A 27,347-nucleotide genomic window follows, 5' to 3' on the forward strand; every position below is an offset into this window, starting at 1 on the left:
AATTAATAGGCGTTCTGTCACTTTTGTTGCGCCGTAGTGTCAATTTGCTTTAGAGGTGGATTATAACGGCTCCTTTAAAAGTCTTATTGTCTGTGATGGATTGGCTGTCTGTGGTTATAATGTGTTCCAATCTTTAAAAACTGTTTTGTGTATGAATAGACCTTTTCGCAAATACCGGGGCGCGCGCGTAAAGCTTGGAATTAGGTGCATTGTGGTCTAGCTGGTATCCAAATTTGATCCATATATACCCCACAATGCACCTCATTCAACAGTCTGCGCTTGCGCATTGGTATTTGCGATAAGGTCTATGAATATACCCCCGAAAGTGATTGAGAGCGCCCTCACGCGGTCAAAAATATGGCCCATTGAACGCTTTGCTTCCAAAAACCAAATGTATACTTCACCTTTCAAAGACCCCAACAAAACCTTAAAGGATATTGGGTTTATGGAACTGTTCCATTGCTTTAATCCTATATTTAGATGTATTAAAACTATTTGAAAATTCCATTTCCCAAATAGGGGGGGTCAAGTTTTTGAGATATTCGTAATTGGAATCTAGACAATCTGCGAAACATTTTATGCAGAATATTTCGGAGTTTTTTTTTTAACCCGTTTGTATAAAACCAATTTTAAAGGAATGGAATAATTTCTCAAAATGTGCATTATCAGCAGACTGCAGCACCTCCCTTATGGTCAGGTATGTTTTGATTTAATCACAAATGTCTACCATCGATTTCATGGGACACATTGCCTTTGTATTGGAAAATTTAAGCTAAAAAGCCTTTGTTATGAAAGGATTGATTGGAAAGATGTTTTAAAGGGTATATGTACTTTTTTCTAACAAAAAACACAATGTCCACAGATTTACATTAAACTTACACAGTTTGAAGATTATGATAGTAGAAAGCTTCCCTTGAATTTTACTAACTGAGGTGCTTTAGTTTTTGAGAAATGAGTAAAAGTAATAATTTTCGACTCAGTTTTAGCATGTAAAATCGTATTAACCAGTTATGCTATGGTTTTGGTATAATAACATAACTGGTTAAGGTGATTTTACATGCTAAAATAATTTTGGTCTCATGAGACCAAAATTATCTTGTGGCTTGTTTTACTCATTTCTCAAAAACTACACAACCTTAGTTAGTAATATTCGAAGGGAAGCTTTCCACTATCATTATCTTCAAACCCTGTAAGTTTAATGTAAATCTGTGGACATTTTGAAAAAGTACCCGAATCCTTCAAAGGCAGTGTACACTATTGGTAATACTCAAAATAATCATGATCATAAAACTTTTCTTAAATCCGGTAATGGGGAGAGATTGATGGTATAAAACATTGTGAGAAACAGCTCCCTCTGAAGTGAGATAGTTTGCGAGAAAGGGAGGAGTAATTTTCCACTAATTTGATTTCGAGACCTCAGATTTAGAATTTTAGGTCTCGAAATCAAGCATCTGAAAGCGCACAACTTCATATAACAAGGGTGTTTTTTCTATTGTCATTATCTCACAACTTCGACGACCGATTGAGCTCAAATTTTCACAGGTTTGTTATTTTATGCATAATTATGTAGAGATACAGCAAGTGAGAAGACAGGTCAATACCAATAGGACAATTACCAATAGTGTCCACTGCCTTTCAACTAAACTATAAGGGCCTAATGATTCACATATCTATAGCCTAGGTTTTTTTCTCACCTTTTGTTCTTTTTTCTTGTCTGTTTTACGGTTATTTATTGTGATATTTGGAAATAAATCAACAAACAAACACACAAACAAACAAACATATGCAAGGGATCCAAATACTTTAGCATAACTCTTTGAAAAACCAACCAGCACAAGAAAGGTCTACCCCCTCTGAATCCCACATACCTCCATTGTGTACGCTCTTCGGTTGGATGGCTGCACAAGGACCTTTACTCCGCTATCAACGAATGACTTGACCTGCAGAGGATTAAGAGGTGCTCTACGCTCCCACTGAGACCCATAATCCTCTCTGCGTATTGCCATGACTGGAGCATCTTGATCCTGCACACTGAAGTGACGCCATTGCTTGGTGTGATGCGATGAGGGTCCCTGCAGAAGCCGCCGGACGAGGTTGACGGGCTTTGCGCGCAACATCCTTAATGTCTTTTAGTATGGCGCTAATTCAAGATCTGCAATTTGATGAGGGAAAGATTTCTTGAAAAATACATGAAGCTGAAATATGGAACTTTCTCGCAGTGTTTGCTTTCCCTACAGCCCAAGTTGTGGCTTTCTTTCAGACAAAAGCAATGTAACACCGACCACAATTGTCTTTAGCTTAACCTGGGCAACTAGTGTCGAGGTCGCGACTATTGATTGCTTTTTAAACTCAAAGTTGACTCTCGACTGCAGTTTTTCAACTACTCTGTTAATTGAGCCACCACGACCACAATAAAAGTAGTCCTGACGAACTACCAATTGTGTCACCTACTACTAGTACTATATTCCCACGTAATTTATTTATGAAACACATCATCACTGACATCAGACATCAGTGAAAGTGAAACAGAATCCTTCAATCCTTTCAGTTCAGGGTAAATTTTACTAAATTGCTCCTGCAATTGAAGTTGCGATAACGTAACCCTCCTCCCGACTGCAGACTCCGCCTTCGGGAGGAGGGTCACTGCAATTGTTGCACTAAACTGTACCATTAATGATAAGTGGTTGAGGAAACCGACCAATTTTTATGGGACTGTGTGTGCGCTTCAAACAAAAAGTTGTAAAGATCGTTGAGAAAGTTAATTCACACTCAAAGTCAAATTCATTTGATTTTCCCCCAAAAGTCGTGTGATGTAAACGTATGTTTGAACATGGAGGATAATTACACCATGGTTAGAACAATTCCAGGTGTAAGTACAACTTCTGAAGCATAGAAATGAAGGAGATCAGCTGATCCAAAAATACAAAATATAAAATAATCCTGCGACTGGCCACTGCCACTCCTTCGACACACCCAGTAAACCAACCAATCAAGAGTGACTCCTCCAAAGTCCAGAGTCCATCAACAAGCTTCCTAACTAATTGTGTCCAAACCACGTACGGACACGTACAAACAATAACCAATAATTTATCAATCAGCCACTAAAAACCGAGTTCAAAATACACATTTTGTTTTAATATTATGCTTAAATGGACACATATGTCGACCTACAGTACAAAACTTTACTCACACACAACCACACCGCCGAAGAGTTCGGTGCATGCTCTTTCTCTACTCTAGCGCTTGGCGTCATCATTATAGGGCGCCACCAGCGTTGAACAATAACTACTGACTGACGACTGTTTGGTGCTTGATGATGGGGGCGTGAATGTTGACAAGATTCGGTCCCCATACCCTCTTGCGTTGAAAACAAAAAACAGCCTTGGTTGGCATAATGGCCGAAGGTTTAAAGGCACTGTACACTTTTGGTAATTGTCAAAGAATAGCCTTCACAGTTGGTGTATCTCAACATATGCATAAAATAACAAACCTGTGAAAATTTGAGCTCAATCGGTCATCGAACTTGCGAGATATGAATGAAAGAAAAAACACCCTTGTCACACGTAGTTGTGTGCGTTTAGATGGTTGATTTCGAGACCTCAAGTTCTAAAATCTGAGGTCTCGAAATCAAATTCGTGGAAAATTACTTCTTTCTCGAAAACTATGGCACTTCAGAGGGAGCCGTTTCTCGCAACGTTTTATACCATCAACCTCTCCCCATTACTCGTCACCAAGAAAGGTTTTATGCTAATAATTATTTTGAGTAATTACCAATAGTGTCCACTGCCTTTAACCGTATGAACAGATATTTTAATCAAAATTAATTCACGATTTCTAAAAAATAGGCTACCTACCCATAATTGTTGATTAAGTTTTTATTTTATTTACAAAATCAACACAATGTTTGAATATTTGTGTAGGCCAACAATTAGTTAAAATCTGTTTTCATAGTTTTTATATCAGGGTTGGCAACAAAAACTCAGGCGGAGCCAATTTCAATTAATTATACAGAGAGCCGCCATCCTAGTTATAAACAAGCCCGCCCGCCAGCCAGACGCAACTTTTGAAAAGAGCCCGCCAGGTGACTTTTCCAATGCGGTTTCTGAACTTTCTGCCGGTATTTAGTTGAACCATGGTTGAACCATCATTCCGCGCGCCGGCCCTCTCCTGGAGATTATTATCCTCTCTGCAAAAGTGACTCTATAGAATAAAAAAGCTCCTGTGAAACTAGACTTGACTCAAGTCCCAATCCCTTGCCATCCCATCCCCAGCAAACTACTGTTTTGTGATTCTCTGCACTCTGGCGACCGCATTTTGACGATTGCGAAAAGCAAACCGCATTCAGTTCTCCAATGTTCTCGACTCCCCACAAGGAAAATTAAAGGATAGTGGGGTCATGGAGGTGTTTAATCATACCGCAAGAGGGCGCGCTTTAGCAATTTACAACTGAGCGTACGCAAAGTACACTATCCAATATCGAGCACTATCGTCTTGGGCCAAGACTACGCAGTGAGGCAAAAAAATATATATTATATATATATAGAGCATGGGTTTTCCCGCTGGTTTTCCCACTTTGTGATTTCGCAATCAACGGTGCGTTAGCTATACATGTATACATGTATTATAGCATAATCCTCCATGGTCTAGCCAATGATACTGTGAAATAATTGTGCTGACTGACTCTTCCTATTCTTTTTAGGGAGAAATTCAAGATTGGTAAGTTTTATTCTGTTTATCAGTATTGTGTAGGCCCCAAATGTTTTCAGTTGTGAGGCGGCCGGGGTAAACTTTTTTTTTTTTTTTTTTTTTGGGGGGGGCGGCTTTCGATGAGAATGTACCGTGTAGGCCTACACCGAGCTAGTACCGTGAACTCCTTTTCGAAATTTTGACATTCTCGACCGATGTGAGCTTTGACGACCAAAAGTGCAACCATACTCACTGTATATTATAGAAAAAGGACATAAACTGTCGAGAGGATGGATCTAGGATACTTAAAACTATTATTTTTTTCTATTCAACCGTGGTTGTATTGCTGTCTCAATGTAAATTAGCAGAGTTCTTGTTTGTTGCGCCAGCATTTACAGACATGGCGCACTAGAAATTTTCAACATTGTTATTGACCCTGTATTGGCACCTGCTTGACACCAAGTATTAGGGAGGCTTCCATCAGGTCCTCTTGGATGACTGCTCATGCCTTCAGGTAATCCTGCGATAGAACGATCAAAAAAAGACAAAATTGGAATCTTACTGAAGTAATAATAATAATAATAATAATAAACTACAGCACTTATAAGGCGCACTTTACTGAAAACTAAAAACATTCAAAGGCGCCGGTCAAGTTTTGTCAAGATGTTGGAAAGCAAGCAAGAACAAGTGTAGTTTGAGTTTCTGCTGGAAGAGAGTGATGTTGTGGATATGTCTGAGGTATTCCGGAAGTGAGTTGCAGAATCTTGGTGCCATGTTGGAGTAAGTCCTGTCCCCGTAACTGGCCAGGCGAGTTCGAGGAACATGGAGCATATTGCTGATAAATCTTAGACCTGGTCTAGTTGTACAGTGTGTCAAGAGATTGTGTATGAAGGGTGGAGCTGAACCATGTAGTGCCTTGAAATTGAGAACATGTATGACTGTTTTGAATTGAATTCGCTGATTGACAGGTAGCCAGTGTAGTTTATAGAGTATTGGGGTGATGTGAACTAACTTTCTCGCAGTGTTTGCTTTCCCTACAGCCCAAGTTGTGGCTTTCTTTCAGAGAAAAGCAATGTAACACCGACCACAATTGTCTTTAGCTTAACCTGGGCAACTAGTGTTGAGGTCGCGACTATTGATTGCTTTTTAAACTCAAAGTTGACTCTCGACTGCAGTTTTTCAACTACTCTGTTAATTGAGCCACCACGACCACAATAAAAGTAGTCCTGACGAACTACCAATTGTGTCACCTACTACTAGTACTATATTCCCACGTAATTTATTTATGAAACACATCATCACTGACATCAGACATCAGTGAAAGTGAAACAGAATCCTTCAATCCTTTCAGTTCAGGGTAAATTTTACTAAATTGCTCCTGCAATTGTAGTTGCGATAACGTAACCCTCCTCTCGACTGCAGACTCCGCCTTCGGGAGGAGGGTTACTGCAATTGTTGCACTAAATTGTACCATTAATGATAAGTGGTTGAGGAAACCGACCAATTTTTATGGGACTGTGTGTGCGCTTCAAACAAAAAGTTGTAAAGATCGTTGAGAAAGTTAATTCACACTCAAATTCATTTGATTTTCCCCTAATAGTCGTGTGATGTAAACGTATGTTTGAACATGGAGGATAATTACACCATGGTTAGAACAATTCCAGGTGTAAGTACAACTTCTGAAGCATAAAAATGAAGGAGATCAGCTGATCCAAAAATACAAAGTATAAAATAATCCTGCGACTGGCCACTGCCACTCCTTCGACACACCCAGTAAACCAACCAATCAAGAGTGACTCCTCCAGAGTCCATCAACAAGCTTCCTAACTAATTGTGTCCAAACCACGTACGGACACGTACAAACAATAACCAATAGTGTATCAATCAGCCACTAAAAACCGAGTTCAAAATACACATTTTGTTTTAATATTATGCTTAAATGGACACATATGTCGACCTACAGTACAAAACTTTACTCACACACAACCACACCGCCGAGTTACTCCTGATTGCTTTTTCGCTGCATGCTCTTTCTCTAGCGCTTGGCGTCATCACTTTAGGGCGCCACCAGCGTTGAACAATAACTACTGACTGACGACTGTTTGGTGCTTGATGATGGGGGCGTGAATGTTGACGAGATTCTGTTCCCCGCCGTGGTGCGGGAAGATTCAGTCCCCATACCTTCTTGCGTTGAAAACAAAAAACAGCCTTGGTTGGCATAATGGCCGAAGGTTTAAAGGCACTGTACACTTTTGGTAATTGTCAAAGAATAGCCTTCACAGTTGGTGTATCTCAACATATGCATAAAATAATAAACCTGTGAAAATTTGAGCTCAATCGGTCATCGAACTTGCGAGATAAGAATGAAAGAAAAAAACCCTTGTCACACGTAGTTGTGTGCGTTTAGATGGTTGATTTCGAGACCTCAAGTTCTAAACTTGAGGTCTCGAAATCAAATACGTGGAAAATTACTTATTTCTCGAAAACTATGGCACTTCAGAGGGAGCCGTTTCTCACATTGTTTTATACCATCAAACTCTCCCCATTACTCGTCACCAAGAAAGGTTTTATGCTAATAATTATTTTGAGTAATTACCAATAGTGTCCACTGCCTTTAAGCTGGTTAGATTATAATATGCTCTGTTGCGAACTTGTCATGCTTTATATTCTTTCAAGCCGTGTTAAATTGGTATAATACCGCCGAGTAGATTGTTTTTGAAATCGGGAGACTTCTCAGTTTTAAAAAGAAATGTCTTGCTCACCATAATGGAAGGCTGGAAGGGTGAGAAATCGGCTGGGATACTGCTTTTGCTTTAAGTGGATCGAGGGAACTTCCAATCTCGTACTAACTTCACTTCCGTGGAGTGAGTTCTTAATTAATTGTCTCTACAGTGTTTCTTTTAGAAAAGAGAAAGCAATGTTTTTTACCTGGCGAGATTCCAAAACTCGATGTTTGAAATAATTAAAAACCTAAAGATATTCAGTTTTCTCGTGGCTTCGATGACCCGGAGCTTAAGCTATGACATGTTTATTTCATCTAATGTCAGGTCACATAAAGTTTGGATACTGCGTTGGATGTTGTCCACATGGGCTTGGGCCAAAGGGGTGGGTGACATTTTAAATTCCAGTCATGAAGCTCATCGATAATAAAAACAAAATGCCAGTGTCTATCCTCCAGCAGCCGATTTCACGAAAGTAGTGCATAACTTGCGTTATGAAAACAAGTTTATTAGTAAGAATATACTGCTGCATAAATTCGCCTGCCTCACCATCTCTCCAGTGAATTGCAATATGCTGCCAATCCAGCCAGGAACACCGGGGTGAACCCATTTTGTTTTCGATAAGTGTACTGGGTTCTTTTACATGCGTTTACACAACACATGGGACCAACAGCTTTAAGTACCATCCAAAGGACAGAGCAATGGAGTAGTGACATGACTGGGATTTGTAGAGGTTTATTGCGTAGCAGTATTTTGCCTTTTTTTTTTTTTTTTTTTAAATCAACTTCCTTCAGCCCAGGATGAGGGACAAACACACAGAGCGTGTGTGGGGGACAAATTGCCCTTTAACACCGTACTAATAGAGGAAGCTCAACTTTTTGTTTTAGTTTACATATGGGCTCAATATTTCTTATTTCTACCATAAATTCAGACGAACAAAAGCCCATCTGAATAAAGGGGGGATACAGACCTTTGATCTGTGCTGGAATAAAAGTTGAATGTACTTTTGTTTCTTCTGAATCAACATACACGTCAGAAGAAATCGCTCAGAGATGTTTTGTACCCAAATGAAAAAGAGTGATATTATACATAATATAGACTATGTAAACCTTTTTTACAACAAGTGTGACCTTGTACATTCTTTGGGTATTCCGGCAGTCAAGGTACTGCACTGGTCAAAATTTTATGGGAAAGTTGACATTTTGTGTCATAATTTCCACATAAATCCAACAGTTATGAAAGTAAAAGCTGGACAGGTTTTGAGATGTGCCCCCTTTCATCATACCAAAAGTTGAATTGGACAGTGAAATCTCCATAAATTATAAGATGTTATGATTTCTTCTAATGGGCTGTGTACAAATCGTGCCTGCAGGAAATCCAGGCTCTATGGCTCTTTTGTAAACATGGGATGTCACAGTTTGTCCCCGTGGTACAAACCATCGACAGATGTTCTTGACTGTTAATTAATTGGTTCTATTTTGTTTCTCTCTGTAGTTACAATCATGGCTTCAAACATTGAACCCGTCCAGTCTGTGCCGTGCCCAGCTTGCTTTGCCAAGGACCCCGTGGTAGAACATCTTGACCCGTTGGATACCCAGGATTTGAGTGTAACTCTGCACAGTTCAGGAGAGACGATATCCTTCAAAGACGCAACAACGACTTACCTTAAAGACCACTACCCAAACTTATCTTATACTACTTACCGGGTTCCTGCTGCCTCCTTTTACAGAAATACAGGGAATCTCGACTTGAAACCAAACAATGAAGTACCAGAGAAAGAGGTCACACATCGTTTCCAGAAAGACGCCGTGGAGAAGGTTGTAAAATGTTTCCACGCGTGGGGCTGTGAACATCGGAAAGGCATGCTTGTTCTCAGTGAGTATGATATGCACAACTATCTAAGAGCTGTGAAAACAGGGAGTAAGAAACGGACAACAATTGACGGCGAGCATGACGTCATGGTGATTCACCTAAACACTGGAGTTACATTCGTTCAAGTCAAGAGTGTTAAAACAACCAGCGCCGACAAAACCATGCGTAGGCAGACACAAAGTGCCTTCAAACAAGTCACTAAAGATGAGAAAGCCTTCCGCGAGATGAATGCTGACCTAGACTTCATTTCAACGGTGCCCGTTGTTGGCTTTGTTGCACTGCCTAACCTGACACGCGATCACTTAAGTATAATGGGTATGTGTGACGCTCACAAAATACAAGTGCTGACTAGTGAAGATTTAGAGTCGCCAACAGAATTTAATGAGTCGGTCGGGAAACGGTTCCAGGCAGGAGAAAGCCTTGGCTTAGAGAACTACAAGGAATTGTGCGGGAGATACGTTGGACTGGCGTCCGTTGTACGGATTCGAACTCTGCCAGACGCCATCAAGAAAACTAGTGCGAAGGTCGGGAAAATTCTGTTGACTCCTCAACAGAATGAGATAATCAGAGTTGGCAATCGACGGCAAGTCATCTTCGGAGATTACGGTACGGGGAAGTCTTTGATCTTAGCCAAACAGGCCGAGAAGATAGTAACAAGTGAAGATGGATTGCAAGGGATCGTCTTCGTTGTATCGTGTACAAGTATGAATCTGTCGAGTAACGATGGGTTAGGTCGCTTGCTGCGCTCTCCAAGTCATCTCGTGTCACAATTCCGGAACCTGTTCTCTGAGCCAATGTCACCTTCCATCAAGATCATGTCCATAGCTGATCTTGTCCTCTACTGCTTCCCTGATACTGATCCGTACTCTGTGTGTTTCAGCCCCGCATTGATGGCAAAGCTCACCCGAGGCGTCCTATCAAAGCACCCAAAAGCTCACATCATGTGGGACGAGGTCCCATTTGTACTCAGTTTGGACTGGATACCTTTTAAAGATCTTTGTGAGCAATACCCATGTACATTTTTCTGGATATCCATATCATTAGAAGGGTACTTTGCGACGAATGCTACGGGGTACGTAGATCCCATTGAGAATGCACTCACACCATACTTTAATATATCATGGCTCACCAGGTGTATGCGAATGACGCGGAATGGTTTTCGGTTTTACCAGGCCTTGAAGCCTAGTCATATGGACAAAAGAACCTACCAAACAGCAAGTGGGAACGCAGTTGACGGGTGTGTTCCTCGGTGGTACCCTCTACAGAAATGCTCCTGTGGAATCACTGACCCTTTGAGTTGCACATGTATTCAACCTCGTTTTACCCATACACTGAAGTATATATGGGGGCTTCTTAAGAACATCGAGCCATCATCTGTTTCTTTTGTCTTGGGTGACACTGATTTCGACATAAATCACTTCCTAATGAATGTTGTGCGCAAGGCGTGTAAAACGTTACAAATCCCAGTAGATGCTTCGCCAACATCCGATGATGATAACCACTCAACGCAAGAGATGTCAGAGGTTGTCGCATCAGGGTCTAAGTGCCGAGTTGTGGATCGCGTCAGTTTCAGAGGTTGCGAGAGTCCTGTTATTATCGTCATTGAGGAAGAATCGATTTTATCCATGGTTCCGTACGGTAGGAATATGATACTGAACTACTTGCCAGCGGTGATCTCCCGCGCTCTTGGTCAGATCTTCATCATCACTTTCCGACGTTATGAAATAGGTAGCGATGACGTTGGTTGTACCTTTCATTTGGATTCACATCTTAACATTCTAGCGGCAAACACATTTATTCTGGAGTGCCAAGTTCCTGCTGACTCTTCCACCAAATACACATGCCAGCCTTTAAAGGGACCATAATTGGTTGCTTCCGTTAACCACGCCTGGGGTAAAGTTTATTTCATGCTTCTTAGCTTTGCTTGTGCATAAAAAATAGTTTTACTCTATCGGACGACACAAGTCCATAGGCCAGATCAGATATTGGTACCACCTGAGGTGGCAAAACATAAATGGTGCCAAATGCTTCGTAGTACAAAAACATATGAAAGCAACTCCAAATGAGTAGCTTAGTGTATGTTTTCTTAGCTCATTGTGACCAGGCTTAAAGAGTAGCCATTTACTACCACTAAGTTACCACCCTGTGATTGCTTGGCACCTCAGGTGGTACTAATAAGTCAAATTTTGGCCCATGGACTAAATATATTACACTGACAAATCAGTCTGATTCCATAAGTAATTAACATTCAAAGCATGGGTAGCGGCCGCCTTGACCGCTTGAACGCGGTCGCCTTGACCGAAGAGTTACACAAAGTTTAGACCATTATATCTAATAGTAAAATAATTTGGGGAGCAGTATTATTGTAGTATTTACAATATTATACATAATAAATTATTAATAGGTTCCGTTAACCACGCCTTTGTTCGAATTTAGAGCACTGCCATTTAGGCTCATCAGACATGGTGTACGTTTCAGAGCACAATGCTCTTTCTACTAAATTAGCAATTACGAATGTACTTAAAAACACTGGACACTATTGGTAATTGTCAAAGACTAGTCTTCACATATGCATAAAATAACAAACCTGTGGAAATTTGAGTTCAATCGGTCATCGAAGTTGCGAGATAATTCATTTCCATTCAGTCGATACGGAGTATCGGATGATGGCCCTCCAACCTGGTCCTCCATCGCTGTACGCAGCTCTTCCCGTCGTAGGCCAGGGGCAGAGCCCCGACACAAGGTGTCCACAAAGGTGGACTGTGCTCTGCCTCGGGAACAGCTTCCCTGAGTAGGGGGCCCATAGCACCAGCCTGCTCACTGCCAGCTCAGTATGTCTGAGACAGTGACCTGCTAATTTCAGCCTTCTTGTCCTAATCTTGGTGCTAACTCTCGGTAGTCCACCGTAGAGCTCCAGGTTTGTAACATGCCTCTCCCAATGAATCTGTTAAATCTGCGAGATAATAATGAAAGAAAAAACACCCTTGTCACACGAAGTTGTGTGCTTTCAGATGCTTGATTTCGAGACCTCAAATCCTAAATCAGAGGTCTCAAAATCAAGTTCGTGGAAAATTACTTCTTTCTCGAAAACTACTTCACTTCAGAGGGAGCCGTTTCTCACAATGTTTTATACTATCAACCTCTCCCCATTACTCGTTACCAAGTAAGGTTTTATGCTAATAATTATTTGAGTAATAACAAATAGTGTCCACTACCTTTAATAAAGACATAAAGCTGTTGAGAATAAACACATTTCAATTGGTGTTTTCGTGGACCCGTCTGCGGCTTTTGATACTGTAAACTATGTTATTTTCATTGCAAAATTAGAACACACCAGTGTTCGGGGATTACCCTTAGACTGGTGCAAGAGCTATTTTTTTTTCTGTCTTAAAAACAGTTTTTTTGTGTTTTTAAATATAACCTGTTAACTAATAGTTCTATTTTCCTAACTCTGTAAAAACTTTGAATGATGTCATCCTTTTGGTTGTTTTATTTTTTAGATTACATGCTTATGCATGAAAAATAGTTTTAGTCTTTACGACGACACAATAATTACACTGACATGACACGGGCAGCGGCAGCAGAACTGGGGTGCTGGTGTTATCTTTAGGTTATAGATCGCCGTCATGATGCCATGCCTCTTCTAAGATTGCTTCATTGGTTACCAATTAAACAGAGGATTGTATTAAGATTCTTTAAACCGTTTACAAGTTCTTCCACAATCAGGCACCAGTGTATTTTAATGAATGTCTTGAGTTGTGTCGACCTTTGCGGCACAAATCTTCGCTCCAATGCAGATCCATTTCGCCTTACTTTTCACATGACTCGTAGTAAGGCGGGAGATCGTACATTCACTGTAATATCAGCTAAGGAGTGGAATGAACTTCTCTCCTATATTAAATCTGCTCCATCAGTGGATGTGTTTAATAGGGTTTTCAAAACATACCTCTTTCCTAATTGATTTTGTATTGTTGTTTTGTATGTATAATGTTTCATTTTTTGCTCTTTCTATAATGTAAGCGCTGTGATATGGTTTTAATAAATAGCGTACCTAAATGCATAATAATAATAATTAAATCAACCATTAATATATATTTGACAAGTAGAAAGCAAATCATTTAATGTAATTCACCAACCCCATTGTATAAATTAATTTCTGGTGTGGTTCCACAAGGTACTAGGTCCGTTATGGTTTCTTATTATTTACAAATGATATTTGTAATTCTTCTGATTTGATCTCATTCTGTTTGTTTGCAGACGATACGAACTTACTATAATCATGACAATGTAGATGTGGCTATGAATAATTTGAATGTAGAACTTCACAAAACAAGCAATCGTCTCATATCTAATAAGTTACTCAAGTCTAATTGCATAATTTTTAAACTACCACCCCCCAAAAAAAAGAACTTGTAATGTGACCCTTTCCAAGGACACACCGCTTGGGTAGGGCGAGTTGGTAAATAAACAAGTGTTTGTAACCGTTTGTTGGAATATGGTTAGAAAGATGTTTTAAAAATAGAATAATATGATCCACACAAATATGCCTCGAAACTGGGTGGTTATCCTTTTACTTTGCGAACTAAAATACGGTCGGCCATTTAGTGAGTCACAGATTTGACTCCACAAAATGGCGTGCCGTGTTGGATCACCACGTATCGGGAAAACCGTGCAATTTCGTGGCATTTTTGTGTGAATCATTGTATTCTACTTTTAAAATATCTTTCTCCTGATAATTCCACAAGAAAACAGCATTTGGAAAATATTAATATGTTTTCGTTTCTTCTCATATTGCCTGAAACTGGTAGCCTGTGAATAGTTGCTTATTAAAGACGTGGACGTTATTTCTCTTGACGTTTTTTAAATTTTCTTTATTAAGTTTTTTCCCGCCTATGATTTTTCAGATTGAAAAGGGTTGATTTTTTTCCCCGTCAATATTAAAAAGTGGAGTCTGTAAAAAACGTAACGGTAAATTGGCACTTAAAGCGATGGACACTATTTTGTAGACCAGTCTTCTCACCTAGTGTTTCTCAACATATGACATATTTGTATGCATAAATAACAAATCTGTGAAAATTTGAGCTCGATTGGTCGTCGGAGTTGCGAGATGACTATATGAAAAAAAGAAAAAACACCCTTGTCACATGAAGTTGTGTGCTCTCAGATGCCTGACTTCAAGACCTCAAATTCTAAATCTGAGGTTTCGAAATCAAATTGGTGGAAAACTACTTCTTTCTCGAAAACTACGTCACTTCAGAGGGAGCCGTTTCTCACAATTTTGTATACTATCAACCTCTCCCCATTACTAAGTGAGGTTTTATGGTAATAATTATTATGAGTAATTACCAATAGTGTCCACTATAATGAACGTTCGTATATCCCATTATTTAAACACATTATTTAAAAATGTAGGTTTGAAAAGCACCGCAATTGAAATCCAGATTAATCCCAGGTAAAAACCTCTACTAAATACAGCCAGGTTTTGCGGAAAATCCTTCTATATTTTCATTTAATTGATTTCATCGGTATCCGAAGGAACCAAGCTGCAATCGCTATACCAGAAATTACTCATCAGAAATGCATTGTTGAATTTAAGAAATAATGCTATCAAATAATATTTGTAATGTTAACACCCCCATATGCAAAATACAATGGTCTGCTGCAATATAACTCCTTTTTCATCCGAACCTCAAAGTGGAATGTTGAATCTAATCAGATTAATAGGTTTTGCATGCTCTCAGATTCATTCCTATAATGGTTGTTGTCAAAGTGTTTGAGTAGAAGGTTTAAGAAAGTCAAGATCTCCGTCTATTTCTTCTCTTAGATGCATTAGTCAACAGGAGTTAGTCTTTTGAGCACTGCCGCTGTAATTGTTTCCTTTATCTTCTGGAAAAAATTAACTTCATAATAATAAAAACGGGTTATTTTGATCAACAATCACCTGCGCCCTAATTTTGTTATATCGCATCACCCACATCATAATTTATTAACAATATTGTTATCTGGGTTCGGAAGACACTATATTGACCAACTGCGCCTATGCAGTGATTTATTAAGCAGTCTCTTGCATCATCACATCTGCAGGTGAGCAACGGAATTACTACACGATAATAAAAGCAAAGCCATTTCCGGACTTTAACAGCTGATTTTGAGAAAAATGGAGGAAATTCTTCCTTTGCGAATCTACCAGACCATCGTAGGTATTCTTGGAATCCTTGGCAATGCTCTGGTCTGTTTTGTCATCTTGAAAATACCAGCCATGCAAACCCGTACAAACACTTTCATCTTCCACCAGGCAGTGATTGATTTCTTGGGTTCTACGATGGCTCTCTTGAATAGTGAAGTCATGGTACCAGACCCCATCCCTAGCAACGCTCTCGGATGGTTCATCTGTCATGTCTGGTCTCCTTTCATTCTTTTCTTCTTGTACGTGATGTCTACGTTCAACCTGTTAGCGTTGACCATGGAGCGGTACTTGGCCATCGTTCACCCCTTCAAGCACCAGGCAGTACTCGCCGCATGGCCTCGTCTCAAAGTCGGTTTAGCATTAACAGTGTTTTGGGCTCTCGCGTTTGGCTTGAACATCTACACTCTCGCACTTTTTCGAGAAGAAAACGGCCAATGTGTTCCAAATCTTATTCCCGGATCCAACATCATGGGGATCATAGTTATACTTATGCAATACATCTTACCCGTAGGAATGATGTTATTCGCCTACATTCGCATCGGTAAGGAGATGAAGCGGGGAGCGGCCCGTGTCGGCCCGGCACCAGCCGCACATCTTCCCGGTGGAGCAAACGCACCAGACATGGCCAATTCCCTCCTCCGGGCCAGACGCAACACCTTCAAGATGCTCCTGATCGTTTTCATCACATTCGTGATCTGCTGGACACCCAACCAGGTCATCTTTCTTATGTTTAATCTTGGTTTTCAATTGACACTGACAGAATGGTTTTATTATCTCTCTGTTGCCATGGTAGCTACTAACTCTTGCGTCAACCCTTTCATTTACGCATTGAAATACCGTCAGTTTCGCAAAGGTCTACGTCGGATCTTTTCCCGTGCTCGGGAACAGACCGAGAACTCCGGTACAGAACAATCTCTGTCCTATAATGTATCAAACCAAGTTAACACTTGAAATGTAAGTGGCACGATTAATTTGAAATGAACTAAGCACCATTATGGTTAACAAGGTGCTGTTGTGCAATATGCTGCATTTAAACCACCGGGAACTACGGGGCGAACCTCCATCTTTTCGATAACTTCCCTGGGTTATTTAACGTGCGTCACACGACACACAGGACCAAAGGCTCTGCGTCCCATCTGAAGGACGACGCATCATCGTTTTTTGCTGAAAGACACAGGTGTCACGACTGGAGTCGGGGGGGGGGGCGGTGAGTTTGAACTGCAATCAAGCAAGGTTGAACAGCGGTGTGTACAACGCTGCTTTATTTACTTTGGCAGAATTTCAGACCAAATGGAACAGTGATGGCCGCTACTGGTATGTAATTTAAACGAATAAGCCGGGGCCATTTTGAAACCAGTCAATCATTATTGTGTTCTTGTAAGAAAGATCTATTGGATGACGTCTCACCTCAGATGAACATATCGTCATAATTAAATCGAACGTTTTGGGAAATCACTTGATGGTTATCAAAGTGATCAAAGTAGATTATCTGTTTCCCTAAACGACAAGTATTGAGTTGTAATATAGAAACATACTGAATGCATTTCTGGCGGTGCATTCTTGCAATTTCCAATGAAAAAAATGGCTGTGTAAATCTGCTGAGAAAAGGCTACCCCCCTCTATTGACAAACCATGGACAAATCAATTAACTTGTGTAGAAGGCCTATGGCCAACTTACCACTTGTGCATTATGTATCTAACCGTAGTTAGTTTTATGCGTCGTGGGCTTCTTTTATAGGGGGATGACCTTTTGAACGCAGAAACTGTAGAAAAAAAATTTGCTGCGTAAAAAAAGGTCGTAAAAAAGTCGCTGCCAAAAAGATCCCCAGCCATTTCAACCAGCACGGTTTGTTTACCAACAATGTATATTTATTAATTGATTGGTAGGTAAACTGCGCCAATCAAGTATCTAAACACTTGCAAATGGTTAGATATATCGGAACCTCAAATAGTATGCAAAAAATAATAAATTTATCCGACACAGTTATTGTCTTCACATTTTGACACCTCTTTAAATATGCCACGATGTTGTTTTGGCGAATATTATATGAGCACTTGAGTGGCTAAAGGTCGAATTTCAAAAGTTGCAAAAGCAACTTGTTTGAGTAATGGATTGCGATGAACATCAGCATTAAGTATCAATAACAAAGCCAAGAGGTCAGAGATGGGGTATGAATTTTAAGCCAGATTCCCTGATATGGTAAAACAGGGAAAGGTGTTTCGAGATAACGAAGCAACGGTGGCTGAACTGACCAAACAGGAACGAGGACGAATCGTTGGTTTGATCGAGTCGATGTGAGCTGGGCCCAATTTCATAGAGCTGCTTAAACACAAAATTTTGCTTAAGCAAACAAATCCCTGCTTAGTAAAATCAGATTACCGGCCAAGACTCCATTCAATTGTTATGCTAAGTAAACAACAGCTAAATACCAGGAACAAGCAATGCATATCGCGTGAAATTTTTGCCAGTAACATGTGTACAATAAGCAAGCTATTTTCGCTCTTACGCAATTTCTTTGCTTAAGCAGCTCTATGAAGTTGGCCCCTGTAGCTTTTCAAGTTTGAACAACACCAGCGTTTGATATCTAACTCAATAATAAGGAACCCCTCTCCCACCATTCATTAATACCGAACTGTGTATAAGACGTGAGATCTTTTCTTCCACGGTGAATAATCGCCCCTGGTATCTCACCCGGTTTCCTAAAGCCATTATACACTTTCGGTACAGGAAAAAAAAAAAACCAAAACACAGATTTACCAAATAATTTACAGGGTTTGCAGAAGGTAATGGTGAAAGAATTCCCTTGAAATATTACTCCATAAAATGCTTTACTTTTTGAGAAAACATTAAAACAATATCAATTCTCTATAGCGAGAGTTACGGATTTATTTTAAACACATGTCATGACACGGCGAAACGTGCGGAAACAAGAGTGGGTTTTCCCGTTATTTTCTCCCGACTCCGGTGACCGATTGAGCCTAAATTTTCCCAGGTTTGTTATTTTATATATAAATTGTAATACACGAAGTGTGGGACTTGGACAATACTGCTTGCCGAAAGTATATAATGGATTTGAAACAAGGTGAGCAACCGAGTGTACTGGCCCAACTTTGATGTTCCCTTTTGCGCCATTGTTTTTGAGTCCACGAGGATGGCTCCCCTCCTGCCAGGGGTCGATTTCACACAGGTCTTAACTTGTTGAGAAATCCACCCATATGGAATCAAACAATATCTTGACACAACCTTAAGCTTGGATTAATCCCTAAGAGTCTTTAACAATCCCCTATTACTCCCCTGAAAGTATGGTCAAGGAGATGGTCCAGTGAGCTATTAATCCTAACCACTTTGATATTTTTTTTTACTAACAGCTCCGGACCAGACACCGGGTCTGGAAGAACCTTCCGTCGATTTCACGATTTTATCCTAATTCGAGAGTTAGGACGAGTAACTCGTTTTAATTTAGGACCAATCTTCAGGTTAACATGATACAGTGAAAGGCTGCGACTCGTCCTACAGTCTTAAAAGTTCAGTGAAATCGACGGCGGGTGAAATGGATATAAAAGTGGGCAGTTAATACCAGGTGGGCGTATCGGGGGCAGTTTTTTTTGTTTTACCGTGGAAGAAAATACCTCATGCCTATAACCTTCACAATCCTATATCTGCTAGTTTTCAAGCAGTTTGATTTTATTTACAATATTAAAATGTGTCACGGCATGGTTCAGCTTAACTTGGCGTTAAAGTGACAGTTTCTACGATGTTTTTATTACAACATTGTAAACCAAGTGGCAGGCAACGCAACGATAAAATATACAGGTTTCGGAAACTCCATAAATAGGTTTTTTTCTGTCAATTTCGGAAAATGAGCCGCCAATTTAACCACAAGCCTATTCTATTTCGCACGAAATCGAATGCTACTGAAAAGGGTCATTCATTTTATTTTTAAGACTAGTCAAATGTACTTTTACGTCATTCGACTTAACAAAATAATCATTCAGTTTAACAATTCATCAAAGCTGCATTCAAATTTGCAGAGTTTTTCTTTGAGGTTTCTTTATTCTACCTGGTTTATTCGTATTTCTTTAGTCATATATTTGAATCCTCGTAGCGAAATTGATTGCCTCTTCACGAAATTGAAAATGATTCAATCAGCAAAATTTGTAGTCGAACCAGCTTTGCTAAACTGAATGATGATGGTGTGTCATGAACAAGAATGAGTGTGCTATGAACTTGAATGCCTCAAAACGAAATTGAATGACCGAATTCTGACTTTGAAACGCGCAGTAAAAACCGGAGAGGCAAATTATTAGCGTTTATTCGAACGCATGAAAATTAAATTGTCTTCTCATTTTCCGAAATTGACCGAGAAAACCTATAATTATTACCAGTTGAAAACAACTCTCTCAAAATATCCAAGCAAACTCAAATTGGTCTTAATAAAAAAATGTACGGGCAAACCAACTATTAGGTTAATAGCAAGCAAAACTACAATGCTACAATTAAAGTATAAGGTTTTAGGTAATAAAGGCTATAAGGCATAACAGCGGTAAGAATAAAGTCTATTATATGGCATTAAAAAAAGGCTACCGCAAAAACAGTGGGGCATGGTGTCGTTCCATTCGCACTGAATGGAGTGGATAAACTAATACAGACAATTATTACATTGTATTTTCACTCTTATATAGTTCTTCAAAAAAATGCATTTTGAATAAATGAATTTTGTCACTTCCAGAACCTTGCAGTTAGAGACGAAAACCGTTCGTCGAATACAATTTGTTTCTCAATATATCTGTGACGGTGCATAACTGAAGACATTTTTATTTTAAAAACAATTTACAGAAAACACAAGGAATATTAGTCGTACCTTAACAGGTTGTAAGGACGGGTGTGTCTATTACCAGAGGGTTAGACTTTGGGAGACATCGATGGATATGCCAGCTGAAAATTAAAGTAACGTTATCATTATTTAATGTAAATGCATTTTTTTTTTTTGATAAAAAAATGACCGTTCTTTACATTAGTTCCATCACCAGAAATATCTGACGGATCCTAGAAATAGAGTCAAGTTGGCACATAGTTATTTTACCACATTGCTAATTATAATGCCAAATCCGAAATTGTTGTCTGCAGGAAACGGTCTGATTTTTAGTGGAACAAACTAAAGTCCACATGCTCATAATGCAACTATCAAAATGATAAGCATTACAAGTCTACACGCTCAACAAGTTGTACACTATTAATGGATGAGCAATGAAAATCTACACGCTCAACAAGTTGTACACTATTAATGGATGAGCAATGAAAATCTACACGCTCAACAAGTTGTACAATATTTATTGACTAGCAATGAAAATCTACACGCTCAACAAGTTGTACAATGTTTATTGACTAGCAATGAAAATTTACACGCTCAACCCTCAACCAGTTGTACAATAGTATCAAGTACAGCAATTCCCATTATTTAATAATTATAATGTGCAACTTACTGGAAATTCAATGGAATGATGCTAGCGGGTTTCGTCGGGCTGTGGCATGGAGCCTGGAGCTATTGTCATTAGATTCGTTGACGGAACATAGCTCAAAAATAACGGAAAGAACGAAAGACTCACAACACGTCTTGCCGCTGTCGCTTCTTGTGCAGGAATGATTTGAGTCAAACGCTGCCATTGTAGCATAGCCCCGCACCACACCCTAAACGCCTCAGCGAACTGTAAGTATTCTTTATAAATTGAAGTTACTTATAAGGGAAGGAATTCGGTGAACAATTGACTGGGTAAATTGCAACGAAACGATTTGCCCGTATTTTGAGAGAGGGGCGGATGACGAAGTTTCAGCAAACTCAGCAAAATGCAAAACACGACATCTCAAATATTGAAGATAAATCTCAATCAGCTAATTATTATTATTTGCAAGAAAGAGGCGGTACACATTTTATAGCTCAACCGAGTCAACTTATTATATACGTGTATACGTGGCTTTTCACTACTAGGCTATATACAAAATTTACAGCACACAGGCTCTGGAATTCACTCCCTGAAAACCTCAGGGAAGTACATAACATCTCCATCTTTCAGCAGCAACTCAAGCCACTCAATATTTGTATAATAATTAATTTTATGAAACTGACATACAGATCCTTGTCATTTGATTGGTGGAACTTACTTCACGTGACATTCACTATTACTCCCATCCGCACCGGCGATCAAAAAGACCTATGCGCTCATGGGGAATAGCATTTCCCATTCAACAGTTAGGATCATCCTTGTTCCCAATGTTTTTGAGCAGTACAGCGCCGCCGCGCCGCTGCTAAAAACATAGGAGCACTTGTGCAAAAGGTTGTGATCCGATTGCTATTAAATTTGTGCATTGTTGCTGCTACGCGGCGCTATATGATTTTTCATAATGTTATACTTTTAAAATACATCTATGACAGGGATTTATATGTCAGTTATATAAAACAAATATTGAGTGACTTTAATTCGTGGAATGGAAGGAATATTACCACTCGGTAAAATTTGGACTGTTCCATTTCACTCGGCTTCGCCTCGTGAAATGGAACAGTCCAAATTTTACCTTGCGATAATATTCCTCCCATTCCACTCTGAGCCACTAAATTGTTGTATAATATTCTATATCTATGCTTCGGCCTCGTTGGATATGGGACGCAGAAGCGCTATATTTTTTCGTATTCCACTCGTGCTCGTGTGATAACTTATAATAGTCTTTACACAAATGAAATATTCACGAGAAAATTTATGTCTGGATGGTATAGCAGACAGCACACAATGGAACCGAGTTAAATAGTGACAATACCAAAGTGCAACCATCAGCCGTTGAAGTTACATTATTCTGGGTGCGTTCGTTTAGCTTCCCTGGGTCTACCCCACGGTCCTCACTCGGGTGAGCCACTGACAAGAGCTAATCGAACGATCAAACTCGCCCTCTAGCGGTGACGGCATGTACCTCAGGTCACCCCCAAGTGACCCACTCCACAAGCAGGGCACTGGGGGCTGACCCAGGTGAGCCCCGTCAAAGCTATTCGAACGTACCGGGGCAGACCGGGGTCGACCCAGGGAAGCTAAACGAACGCACCAACTGTCTCCATGCGCTGATGGTTATCAAAAGGATACCATTTTGATTGTCGCCACATTCAACGGACCATGAATCTATTTCGCGTTGGCGTTTAAGAATTTTTATCTCGCAGTGATTTTTTTCTCTTTCCAGTTTCGATATGTCTCTTCCTTCATTTCTGTCTTGGATGTCCATCAATATTTTCTTTCTTTGGTTGGATATATTACGAATTGTTTCGCCGTTTGTGAAATTAGGTTTACATGTATTATAGTTAGTGTTTAATCGTATATACTATGCAGGCCCTAAAGTGCTTTGTTACTTTGTAAAAGGCACTTTATGAATAATTCTTATTCTTATTATTATTACTTCTGGGAAATCCCTAGAGTTTAATAATATAAATACGGTTTGAATAGAGTCAATTAGTCTAGTATCGAGATTATCGCGGACATGTAACTGAATTATCTCCCTTCCCAAACCTTTTGTGTTTTGAATTTTTTCCTAGATCCCAACGTATGTATTCATTAATCTTGCTGGCTTAATTGCTTTAAAAACTCAGGAACAAAGTTCTCTTTTAGAATGCAGTTCGATTTTCTAAATTACTTGCAAGCCCTGATTTCAAGTTTAGCGATGTATAAAACCCCAGCTCGAAAATTAAAAACATCGTGTTCACTTCTTTTACAACCAAACAAAATCTTCAGACGATTCAGTAGAATAATTTAATCAAGCCGTAAATGTTTGCTTGATATAAAACGTTCTGTGGAATCTGAAATCGCTGCGAAACGAGAAACGGAGTTAACAGACGTGCTGCGTAAATATAGCAAAGGCAATTCCCGATTTTAACAGCCGATTTTGACAATAATGGAGGAAATTCTTCCTTTGCGAATCTACCAGACCATCGTAGGTATTCTTGGAATCCTTGGCAATGCTCTGGTCTGTTTTGTCATCTTGAAAATACCAGCCATGCAAACTCGTATCAACTCGTTCATCTTCCACCAGGCAGTGATTGACTTCTTGGGTTCTACGGTGATTCTCTTGAAGAGTGAAATCAAGGAACCAGATCCCATCCCTAGCGACGCTCTCGGATGGTTTATCTGTCATGTCTGGTCTGCTTTCATCATTTTCCTCTTGTACGTGATGTCTACTTTCAACCTATTAGCGTTGACCATGGAGCGGTATTTGGCAACCGTTCACCCCTTCAAGCACCATGCAGTACTCGCCGCATGGCCTCGTCTCAAAGTCGTTGTAGCCATGACGGTGTGTTGGGCTCTCGCCTTTGGCTTGAAAACTTACAATATTTGTGTTTTTCGAGAAGTGAAGGGACAATATGTTCCAAATCCAATTCCAGAATCCAAAATCATGGGAGTCGTAGTTATACTTATGCAATACATTTTACCCGTAGGAATGATGTTCTTCGCCTACATTCGCATCGGTATAAGGAGATGAAGCGGGGAGCGGCCCGTGTCGGCCCGGCACCAGCCGCACATCTTCCCGGTGGAGCAAACGCACCAGACATGGCCAAGTCCCTCCTCCGGGCCAGACGCAACACCTTCAAGATGCTCCTGATCGTTTTCATCACATTCGTGATCTGCTGGACACCCAACCAGGTCATCTTTCTCATGTTTAATCTTGGTTTTCAATTTACACTGACAGAATGGTTTTATTATCTCTCTGTTGCCATGGTAGCTACTAACTCTTGTGTCAACCCTTTCATTTACGCATTGAAATACCGTCAGTTTCGCAAAGTGCTCGGGAACAAACCGAGAACTTCGGTACTGAACAATCTCTGTCCTATAATGTATCAAACCAAGTTAACACTTGAAATGTAAATGGCACGATTAACTTGAAGTGTACATTCAATTCGGAGAGACTTTTATTGTTTAAAGTCAGACGGCTTTTATAGTGGGATCTTTGGTTGTGAAAAAGCATTTTAATTCCCACATTGTGGTGTTAAATAAAAACAGCTGAAATTATCAAAACCTGTGAATTTGTAACCAAATCCACGAGGTTTCTTTTATCTGAGAGTAGACTACACTCAAGCAGTGATCAGCGGAGTTTACATCGCTGTCTCCTTATTTGACAGTTTAAGGTTACTCGGTACATCTTGGTGATCCATTTGTCTAAAGTATGGACTAGAATGGTTAAACTTTCAACATGAAACCAACTCCTTTTTTTTTTAAGACACAGCTACGAGACGACGTTTCACCTCAGATCTGCAAGGATCACGGCCAGATCTTTACCATTTTTGGCCGTAATGGTAGGATTAATATTCTGCCCACACTGTAGGATATTATTATGTTCACATTATAATGGGCCCTTTCAGACCAACTTGAAACCCTACACAGCTTGTCAACCTTTTAGTTTACAAACTCACAAACCACTAGAGTATATGAAAAAATGATGTTGAAGGATAGATAATGGCAGTGGACACTATTGGTAATTACTAAAAAATATTTATTAGCATAAAACCTTATTGGTATCGAGTAAATAAGGAGAGGTTGATAGCATAAAAACGTTGTGGGAAACGGCTCCCTCTGAAGCAACGTAGATTTCGAGAAAGAAGTAATTTTCCACGAACTTGATTTCGAGACCTCGGAATTAGATTTTGAGGTCCCGAAATCAAGCATCTGACAAGGGTGTTTTTTTCTTTCGTTATTATCTCGCAACTTGGACGACCGATTGAGCCTTTATTTACAGGTTTGTTATTTTATGCATGTGTTGAGATACACCAAGTGAGAAGACTGGTCTTTGACAATTACTAATAGTGTCCAGTGTTTTTAACAATAATTAGCAGATTTGATCATCACATTTTGTAGTTATTAAAAAAGCATGAAGCTGGTCCTTCCGCAAGCGCCCCTCAGCTGCTTCGGAGGGTCAAAGTTGAAAATGGCGTCGTTGGTGGTGCGCCTGAAGTACACTTCGTTGTCATCTGCAAAGATTTGATGACGAAACCGCTCAAGAAGTCACTGCATGAGCGAAGTTGAAATAATCTGAACATTTTGTTATACTTATTTATATTCCTGTTGCTGTTCATTCTCGCCTCCAAATAGATTCTGGTGAGAACACCGTGGTCCTTGGTGAGTGGAGTGACGATAGTGTCCCAGCTGACATGTTAAACTCTTGTATGTTTGCATACAATGTAAACTGGGGTGTGTATGAAGCTCAAGAAAGCGTAACATGTTAACTTGGTATGGTCCACTAGTATACACATAGACTGAAATAGTCAGTATCAGTCACAATTTGGATAGAACGAATGCTCCATTCGGGAATTTTTCAACTAAAAGGCCCCGTCACACAGGCCCCGATAACGAGAACGAAAACGAGAACGATAAAAATGCACGCCCTCGATTGGTTGAATAAGCGTGGGCCTATTCTGCGTGGAGCAATTTAACCAATCGAGGGCGTGCATTTTTATCGTTCTCGTTTTCGTTCTCGTTTTCGTTCTCGTTGTCGGGGCCTGTGCTCGCCTTTGAACGCAAGCATGTGTGATTTTCCTTTGTTTATGTAACACGCAAGCTGCATTGTGTCACAGATTTTAGGATGTAGGAAAACAATTAACCAGAGTCGTATTATGACATCAACTGATGCGAGGGCATTCTGTGACTGCCGTGTATAACACGTGATGTGAGTTCGATTGAAAAGAGATGAAACAATGTGCAGTGAACTCCATCATTGCAATCGCTTGATCATTAAATTCCCCTCAAATCTAACAGGGCCCAATTTCATGGCTCTGCTTACCGCCGAGTTCTGCGCTTACGATCACGATTCCCCGCTTACGGGCAGAAGCCAAAATTAGGCCCAGCTCTCCAATCAAGTGCCAATGATTCTTAGGTGTTTACCCTGGTTCATAACGATGCATGCAAATACCAACATATTTTAGCGGCAGCTCGCCGTCATTGTTTTTTTTAATTATTTTTTTATATAAAGAAAAACAAGTTTAGTGGTGAACACTCTGAATTATTAAAACTAATTCACAGACAATAATACAATGCAGTGTTGCACAGACAAATCACGATGCGCGTGTAAGGTTTTGCTCCTGTGTTTGTATAAGCATGGAGGAAGGAAGAGAAGGAGCTCGAACGAAGGGACTTCAAAAGTCGAACCTGCGGTACCGCGGTCGTTTAACGACACCTCGTAATCACCCACATACCTTACACAGACAATGGGCGACCTGGCGTATGTGAGTTTGCGCGTGCGCACTTGGTTCTTCACTCAACTATGGTGTCGTATGTCGTATGGATATAATACAGAAAAAAACAACTATTTCGTACCTGATAAAAATTGTGTACACTTGTGCCCACCAAATCGAAAAACACAGTTGAATACCTACCACCCTCGTGTGGTAATACCCAAATGTTGAACCACCGCTTGTGACCGGAAAGTCACAAAAAATGTAAAAATATGCCATGATGTTTCCGTGAAACACCACAAACGGTAAATGAAAACATGTATATTATTCACAATTCTTGCAATGATTCAACTTTACAAGCAGGCAAGAGCGCAGACTGATTTAATCCCGCTCGTTAATCGGCCGTCCAGCTGGAGGTCCCCTATCTTTTTCCACTGGTCAGACAGGGGCATTGTCAGAGTATTCTTTTGTTACTCTGCGGTTTTGCGGGTCGTTCGAGCTCCTTCTCTTCCTTCCTCCATGGTATAAGCGATCACAATTCCCACGAAGTAAATCAAACCATGGAGGAATGATCAAACTGAACTGAACGCGATTTTACATTCAAAGTCAATGATACTATTCAACTACTACAAAAAACCAACGTCAAAAATTCATAATCATAGTAACAATACGAAGCGTTAATACCCA

General features: G+C 40.0%; 3 protein-coding genes and 1 pseudogene across 6 annotated transcripts in view; 3 read left to right on the forward strand and 1 right to left on the reverse strand.

Moving 5' to 3' along the window:
• The window catches only part of LOC117305920 (alpha-aminoadipic semialdehyde synthase, mitochondrial-like), a 52,443-nt gene extending 40,145 nt beyond the window's left edge, over positions 1 to 12,298 (reverse strand). For 2 of the 4 annotated variants that reach the window (XM_033790809.1, XM_033790805.1), the window contains exons 1-2: positions 6,667 to 6,730; positions 1,869 to 2,152 (exon numbers count right to left, since the gene is read on the reverse strand). In XM_033790809.1, coding sequence (XP_033646700.1) covers positions 1,869 to 2,117 — 249 coding nt within the window. In that variant the 5' untranslated portion in view covers positions 2,118 to 2,152; positions 6,667 to 6,730. Of the gene's footprint in view, positions 1 to 1,868; positions 2,153 to 3,190; positions 3,208 to 6,666; positions 6,731 to 11,865 lie in introns of those variants that run through there. The other 2 variants (XM_033790808.1, XM_033790807.1) reach the window with 2 other exon arrangements.
• LOC117305966 lies at positions 4,633 to 11,874 on the forward strand. Its single transcript, XM_033790815.1, has 2 exons — positions 4,633 to 4,716; positions 8,901 to 11,874. The coding sequence occupies exon 2, from the start codon at positions 8,909 to 8,911 to the stop codon at positions 11,141 to 11,143; it is 2,235 nt and encodes a 744-aa protein (XP_033646706.1). The 5' UTR covers positions 4,633 to 4,716; positions 8,901 to 8,908; the 3' UTR covers positions 11,144 to 11,874.
• Positions 12,299 to 15,286: 2,988 nt separating the features above from the next.
• Positions 15,287 to 16,416, forward strand: LOC117305324 (kappa-type opioid receptor-like). The gene has a single exon (XM_033790187.1). It carries the CDS (start codon positions 15,436 to 15,438, stop codon positions 16,414 to 16,416), a length of 981 nt encoding a protein of 326 aa, XP_033646078.1. The 5' UTR covers positions 15,287 to 15,435.
• Positions 16,417 to 23,392: 6,976 nt separating this feature from the next.
• On the forward strand, positions 23,393 to 24,360 carry LOC117305333 (annotated as a pseudogene).
• The last annotated feature ends 2,987 nt before the right edge of the window (positions 24,361 to 27,347 follow it).

The sequence above is a fragment of the Asterias rubens genome, chromosome 2 (assembly GCF_902459465.1).
Source record: "Asterias rubens chromosome 2, eAstRub1.3, whole genome shotgun sequence".
NCBI lineage: Eukaryota > Metazoa > Echinodermata > Asteroidea > Forcipulatida > Asteriidae > Asterias > Asterias rubens.